Source organism: Helicoverpa zea, chromosome 2 (genome assembly GCF_022581195.2).
Source record: "Helicoverpa zea isolate HzStark_Cry1AcR chromosome 2, ilHelZeax1.1, whole genome shotgun sequence".
Lineage (NCBI taxonomy): Eukaryota > Metazoa > Arthropoda > Insecta > Lepidoptera > Noctuidae > Helicoverpa > Helicoverpa zea.
In genome coordinates, this window is record NC_061453.1 from 6597402 (window position 1) to 6604932 (window position 7531).

The window sequence follows — 7531 nt, forward strand, 5'->3', positions numbered from 1 at the left end:
AGGTAACCTAGACAGACTTTGTCAGTAATTAACTAAGACGTATTTTTAAACATATTATGGTCGCTCCTTGTAAAGCGCTGGTACTCAGTTACATAAGGTCATACTGGAAGCCGACCCCAACATAGTTGGGAAAAAGGCTCGGAAGATGATGATGATGAAGTTCTTAGACCTAGTTTTCAAATAGAAAAAGACGCTAAATAGGAAACTCTTTTTTTAATTGTAATATGACCCACCACATAATGCATACAAAGCAGAATGGAGTGGCTTTTAACAAAATGCTGTTAATTTCCATAAAATTGAGCCGTACATCAAAGCCAGTACCGTTCGTAAATTACGTACGCATGTAACGTTCACGATTCGCGTAACGTGTGAAATATTCGCGCATATATTTTGCGTCACAACTAACTCTTCATTTAAAGTGTTGCATTATGTTACAATGAGTTAGTGTTTTTGATGTCTAAAAAATACACCATATATCAAGGCCTGAATGTGATTTTTGTAAAAAATGTGGGAATATTTTTGAAGTAGTTTAAGCTCTTGAGAATAATATCCAGATAGTCCGACTTTAGTCATGCTTGAGGATAGTAAAAGTATCCGTATTTTATCAGGTACATGGTCCTAAATGTATGCTGCATTTGAAATACCAAACAAAGCAATATAAAATATTATGCCGGTGATTTGCATTCTCTCTACCACCCATCACCACATCTGCATTCCGCGGAAATACCCGATACATTCTTCACATTGTTTAACGATTACTGGAAATGCAAAATTTCGCTTCACGAGATATTTTTATATTCATTCTGCCTCGCACAGTTGATCATGACAGAACTTGCTAACATGACCAATCAACATAAAGAGTGCACGAAGTACCAAATAGTTACATATCTACTGTGAAACTGACAACTATATTTTATTAATTTATCTTTTTTCTTTGTTTCAGATGAAAACCACTTTTACTTTTCTCCGGTAGAAAAAAGTTTTGCTCAAGTTCAACCGCCTTTATTTCCGAACACTCGCCCATCTTCATTTTTTGAACATGGGGACAACTACAGAGTAGCGCCGACTGCTCAGCAACCACTCTATAACGACGGTCAAGCCAGGTTTCCTAGCCCTAACTACAATCAAAATCCATCACCTTTTCAATTACCGACTGGAAGAAGTCAAGCTGGAGCACAATATTATGTAAACCAACCCGAATTTATGCCACAACGACAAAGGTTTAGGCCAGCACTGCCTTACAATTTCCAATTGGTTCATCCAGCGTCTACTAAAAGGCCTGACGTGTCACAAATACATTCTGTAGCTTACCAAAACGATCCTTCAAAACCAGAAACATTCTTAGGCCAAATAACTTTAAATAACCCTGATATTGACTACTTGCAAAATAACAGATTTAAAAATATTCCATTCGATGGTAACAGCTTAAAGAGCAACGGACAAAGCGGTCACATACCACATGATGAAGATATTGAAAATGATAATCAAGACTTATTTGATCATCACAAGGTGACCACTTACAATCCTCATAAGCTCGCAATCAAACAAAGACTGAATGTTAAGCCTAATACTCCAAGATTCACACAGTTAGACTCACCCTCATTGGATGAAAATACAAATTCACAAAATACACCAAATAACCCTGCATTTAGTAGAACCAATCAATTCAATACTCCCAAATCAAAAGCTAACTTATACCACAGTTCTTCCACTGAATATAAGGGTCTCCTAGATATAGAACCTCTACTTGAAGATGACATAAGCGACATTAGTTCATTCAGAGAGCTGATGAAAAATACTCAGGGTTCGTATGATGTGCAAGTCATAAAATCTAATCAAACGGAATCAGCTGATGATAGCAAACCTGATGCAAGTTCCATGAATGCTGATAATTATCCAAAACGTCAATCAGCAGTAACAACTAGTAGTAGTACTACAACTTCCACAACGACTACCGAACGTAGTATTCACTCCGATGAAGACCATGAAAAAGATGAAAGCGAGGATGAAGGAGAATATGTGGAATATTATGATGACGCTGAAAGCTCTGAAGTGAAACATACTACTCAAGAACCTCACTCTACGGAACATGTTACGGATATTTACGATGAGGAATACGATTCAACAGAAGAACCTGAAAGACACACGGAACTTGCTAAAACGAATAGTACTGAATCTTTCGATGTACTAGTAATGACACCAGAAAAGACGATGGTTAAAGATGACAATTTCAAACATTTTGTGGACACCACTATTATAGATCAAACTGAACATAAAAATAATGAAGACAAAGAACATCATCAACAGGAGACAGAATCATCTGCTTCAGACAATAGTGCTCCTGAATCAGATGAAGATGATGTAACGTCAATAGAAACACCGTCAATTTTGGGACAAGAAGTTGTTTCTGTGGTTACCACGAAGAGCGTAGTTAATGGTACAATATCAATTCCTGACGTAACTTTTGCACCAAGTACTACCAAACTCAGTTCACCTCCTCAAAGTGCTTCATCGACTAGCAGCCCAATTAGCGATGCATCTGTGCCAGTCACAACTGAGAATTGGATTGTGGTTGCTTCCGTTCAAACCAGTAGAAGTGTATCAGGCGCTCGATTTTTACCCTTCCCAACAGTAGAACAAGAAGAAAAGAAACAAGTTTTAGCGGATGACACTGAAGAACAAGACGAGGAGACGGTGACGAAAGACCCAAGACAAGAAACGAATGGCCTAATTAGTACACCATCATCATCGACAGAAAACATTAACGATAAACTAGATAGCATTCAATCTGAGTTATCGAGTGCTGTGTTATCTGGATCGTTAAATAATGAAAACAAAAATATAGAACTAATAACGGAATCTACTACTGAGAGTACGACCACATCAACAACAACTACGACTACTACAACAACTACGACGACAACTCCGGGTCCGATTAAAGTATTTACATTGAAGAGCACAACGGCTGCTTCAGTCACAGAACGGTCATCTCCAGATCCATTACCAGTAAATATTAAAAAGTTCGCTCATCGTGTCACTACATCTACGACACCCAAGCCGAGGAAGAAGCCTTCTTTGGTAACTGTAATGGATGACGTAGCCGGACTATTGCCTTCTGGTTATAAACCAAGACTTTCATTCAAAGACAAACGAACTAGCACTACGACCACTACCACCACAACTACTAGTGCTCCGGAACCGTCTAGTGAGATTCCTATCATTAATGGAACACAAGGACGATCATCTGGTATTAGCACCAAGAATAAAGTTATTGTTTTAGATTTTAAATCATTACTGCCAAAAGAATATAAGCCTAGAGAAAATAAACCCCAAGAAGATCTGGTTAAAAAACTACAAAAAGACGATCTAAGTAAACTGTTGCCTGCGAACTATAAACCCCCGAGTACAGAGTCCACTGAGGTAAAAACAACGTCAAAAACTGGCGTATTAGATAAAGTGCATGAACTTGATATTTCAGCGTTATTGCCAAAAGATTTCAAATTGAACACAACAGCGACAGAAAAACCAAAAGTAGATGTGAAGTTACCAGCCAACGCTATACCAGTAGATGTCTCAGCGTTATTACCACCAGGATTTAAATTAAATGAAACAGAAAAGGAATCTGGGGAAAGCCCTCTACTGAACATCAAAGTGGCTGACATTTCAAGTTTATTGCCACCTGGATTTAATTTGAACGAAACCGTTGAAGAGCCGCCACCACCAAGTAGTACCACTAAAGGTCCTATAAAACTTGTATTCCCATCAAGACCAGGTGGTAAGGTCAATAGGAAGACAACAACTCCTAAGCCATTGGGTCCTGTTCCAGTTACACCAAAAATACAAAAGGGTTGGCCTACAAGGTATGTCCTGTTGCCAATTGCTATTCTTTTAACCTGAACCTTATCATCTCGCGATTTAAGTTGTAACTAACTGTTTACTGTTTCTAGGGCTTCAACTGAATTCACTGGTTGGCCGTCACCATCCACAACACCATTTTCGATAGAGAAACTTCTAGAAGCTCAGAGGAACGCTACCGCTACCAGCCCGATGCCAGACTTTAGTACTGAAGCAACGACTCGACGAAGCACGACCACGACAACGACCACGCCAGTACCGCCACCGTCGACCACTCCTGGCTTATGTAGGAAAGAGTGTGATATTGCTGCTACTATAAAGATTGTTTCAGGTAAGTGCAAATAACAAAAGTATTCAAAATTACTTTCAAAACTACGAGTTGTGTAGTGTTAGTGTGTTGCATTTCAAAATAATGGTCTGCGCGATAATTTGATTTTAACTGATCCTATTTTTTTTTTCAGGAGTTAAGTGGATACCCGAATTATTAGATCACAATACAGAAGAATGGAAACGACTAGCCAAAGATGTGAAAGAAGAGGTTTGTTAAGATTCTCAACCTATTCATAGTCTACCTACTCTCAATGATTTTTTGTTGAACTGTATATTTTATTTTGATATATGTTTTATTTTACAGTTGAATTCCGTCTATTCTAAATCGGACTATCTACAAAAATGGTACAAAGGTATTAGAATCGATGGTTTTAGCGAAGGCTCCGTTCTCGTTGACTACTTTATTGAACTTAAAGAGGTAGAAGAAAGAGTCGACACACTGGATCTAAAGAAAATGTTCCATAAATCTCTACACGATGCAAAGCCTGGTTCCGTAGTTGAAACTATTACAGAGGAACCCAAAGATCAAGATTTTGATCCTGATGTTATGCTGGGTGATCAACCTGATGAGGAAAGGATGAAAAAGAGTAACGAGAAAATGACGAAGACAATTGACAAGTCAGCTGGGAAGTTGGAAATCGGAAAGTTTGTAATGGATCCTGCTTACACCGAATTCATAGGTAATTTATCACTTTCATATTATTCTGTATGTATTAGTTTGAACATTTACTTAATGATGTTTTTTTCATAGTTCTACCCAAGCGTGAGGCACCAACCGTTGTGGTTCCCGACGAAGAATCGTTCCTGCCTCAGTGGGGCATCGCTGTCATTGTAATCGCGTTGGCTTCTCTTCTGTTCGTTGTTATATTTGGAGTTACAGTAGTAAGTACTTCAACAAATAACTATTGTGTAATAACTACATTATCTGTTCTTGGGATTCAACAGGCAGTAACAAAATCATTTCTATTTTTCAGTTGGTCAATCGACAGAAGAGTGCTAAAGCGAAACAGCCAATACCTCTTAGCGAGGAGATGCTTCGGGATTTGGATAAAAGTCACATGGGAGGCTTCGATGACGTGCATCAACTGAAGGAACGCGAATTACCATATCTTCCTTCGGGAAAGGTACGTTGTCTCAAATGTTTTATATTTTTCTTTATTTTTTTCCCTTCCTTAATTTATTTCTGTTTATTTCTCTATTAACTTGTTTTTTGTGTAGCGTATGTCAACTGCCTTCATCGAGCAATTGGCTTACCCTAACCCTGGTGACTCGTGGCGGTCTGAGTGGACACCGCAGCTCCAGAAATACATGCAGCATTACACGCCCGACTCCGGACGAGGCTCTCAGATTTACGGGCCCGTCGGAAATGCATATGGGTACGAACTTTTATTTACAACTAAGAAGCTCGTCTTACATGTTTCACGGAAAGCGGTGAAACTAAGTAATTTTCGAAACTCGCATCAAACACTTGGCAGGTGCGAGCCGAGTTTAACGTATAACGTCCTGAACTGTAAAATTTTGTATCGTTCCTTCAAGTTTCCATAAAATACGCTAGAGACGACGGCTTACTCTTGCTACAAAGTTTTTCCGTAAAAGTATTATACATATGCACATTTCATGGAAATCTTTACTGCTGTTCTTTTGCAAAATCTTTGACTGCTGGACAAGTTGTGAATGTAGGGACGTAATGATGTATATTAATGAATATATGTTGTGTCGACAGATACGGCGGCGGGTCGCAGCTGTATGGGCAGACTGGCGGCGGCTCGCAGGTGTACGGCTACACTGGGGAGTACCCGCGCTCGCACTACTCGCGACGCCGCTCCGACTACGACAGCAACTTCTAGACCCCTCTAGATAAATACTCGCCTACTGAGACTTGACACAATCTTGACAATATCTCCTTTTTAATCTCGAACACTAATTTATAATACTCGAATAGAACGTTTCATCCATTCTGTGTAGATTAGTCATTAACTTCCAAACATACTGTAACAGGTTGTGAAATAATTTTATCATTATGAAACCGAACATTATTAGATCGAAATTAGACTCGTATTTCTGAATTTATACGATACGACTTTACATTTTGCATGATATTTTTAGCAGCTTTTAGTCCGGCCTATTTAGGACTTAACAGTGCCAACCCAGATGGTTATGTCGCGTTTGATATTTATTTTGTAACAACAATATTTCTGTAATTAAAAATAGTTATTAAATGGAAATTATCTGCCAAAATATTAACTATTTACGACTGATTGTGAGATGTAAATAAGTAGATTAAGAACTCACCAATATTATAAGTGGAGACTAATAGGTGAGGCTACGAAGTACTTGTGTAGATATCTCTCCGCATACCTATATTTGCTCAGAACCTGTAGTGGACCGTGCCGTGGCCCGTGTGTGAGCGTGAAACGCCTCTTTGTGCCAAATGTTCGTGCGTCTGTGTGTGCGTGTAAATATAACATAATATTCCTTTCGTATAGAGACATTAACGTTTAGTGGGTATAGATAGATATCGGACCACCATTGCACAGGCCCTCCATTACCGCGCCGCGAGTGCTTGGTTGCCAACTATTTACGTGGAATGTTGAGTGTTCCCATTTTCTGAATAAATCATATTTATTCGATAATTTATACTCATACTCAGAGTCATTGGAAAAGCATTAGGATAACGATCTTCATGTATGAAATTATTATCTTAAGAATGTAATTGATGATCGTCAATTTTTAATTATTCGCAAAATCGTCAAACAGGTTCACAAAGACGTTAAATTGTAATTTAAATATAATTAGCGATTAGCTATTTAAAATAAATAACAGCCCTAATTAGTGTGGAAGTTTTAAAAACTTGGATTTACATTAATGTGTCAAAATGATGAATTTCGTCAGATATATTATATTAATTGTATTTGTAAATTCCTCGAGTAACGAGCGTCACGGTCATTATGTACCTACCAACTAGACTAAGTATAGTAATTGCATGAATTCGTGTATATAAAACAATTTTTGTACATGTAGATTTTAATTTAATTATTGATTAGTTAGTGACAAAGTAAACCATTAAGATCCTGAATATAGATAAATATATAATGTACACTGTTGTTTCATTTACTATTTATAAGCAAGAATATAATCGAACCACTCCTACACCAATTTTTAAGCATTGTATATTACTTACAAAATCACGACATTCATATTAAAAAAAATATATTTCATTCTCTGTGTAGGGCACATTGTAAATTTTGCTAACATGTAAACTTTAACGGCATTAAATGGAAGTATAAAGTCAATTATTACGAATAACCCTTTCCGGGAAATAATAATCAAGTGTATAACTACACTG

The 7531-nt window shown here is 37.7% G+C and overlaps 1 protein-coding gene across 1 annotated transcript in view; it reads left to right on the plus strand.

Moving 5' to 3' along the window:
- Window positions 1-7282, plus strand: part of LOC124638540 (mucin-5AC) — a 56995-nt gene extending 49713 nt beyond the window's left edge. Inside the window, exons 3-10 of the mRNA XM_047175538.1 lie at window positions 944-3860; window positions 3948-4186; window positions 4317-4393; window positions 4490-4865; window positions 4937-5067; window positions 5160-5309; window positions 5404-5561; window positions 5909-7282. Coding sequence (XP_047031494.1) covers window positions 944-3860; window positions 3948-4186; window positions 4317-4393; window positions 4490-4865; window positions 4937-5067; window positions 5160-5309; window positions 5404-5561; window positions 5909-6032 — 4172 coding nt within the window. The 3' untranslated portion in view covers window positions 6033-7282. The remainder of the gene's footprint in view (window positions 1-943; window positions 3861-3947; window positions 4187-4316; window positions 4394-4489; window positions 4866-4936; window positions 5068-5159; window positions 5310-5403; window positions 5562-5908) is intronic.
- Window positions 7283-7531: the final 249 nt, after the last annotated feature.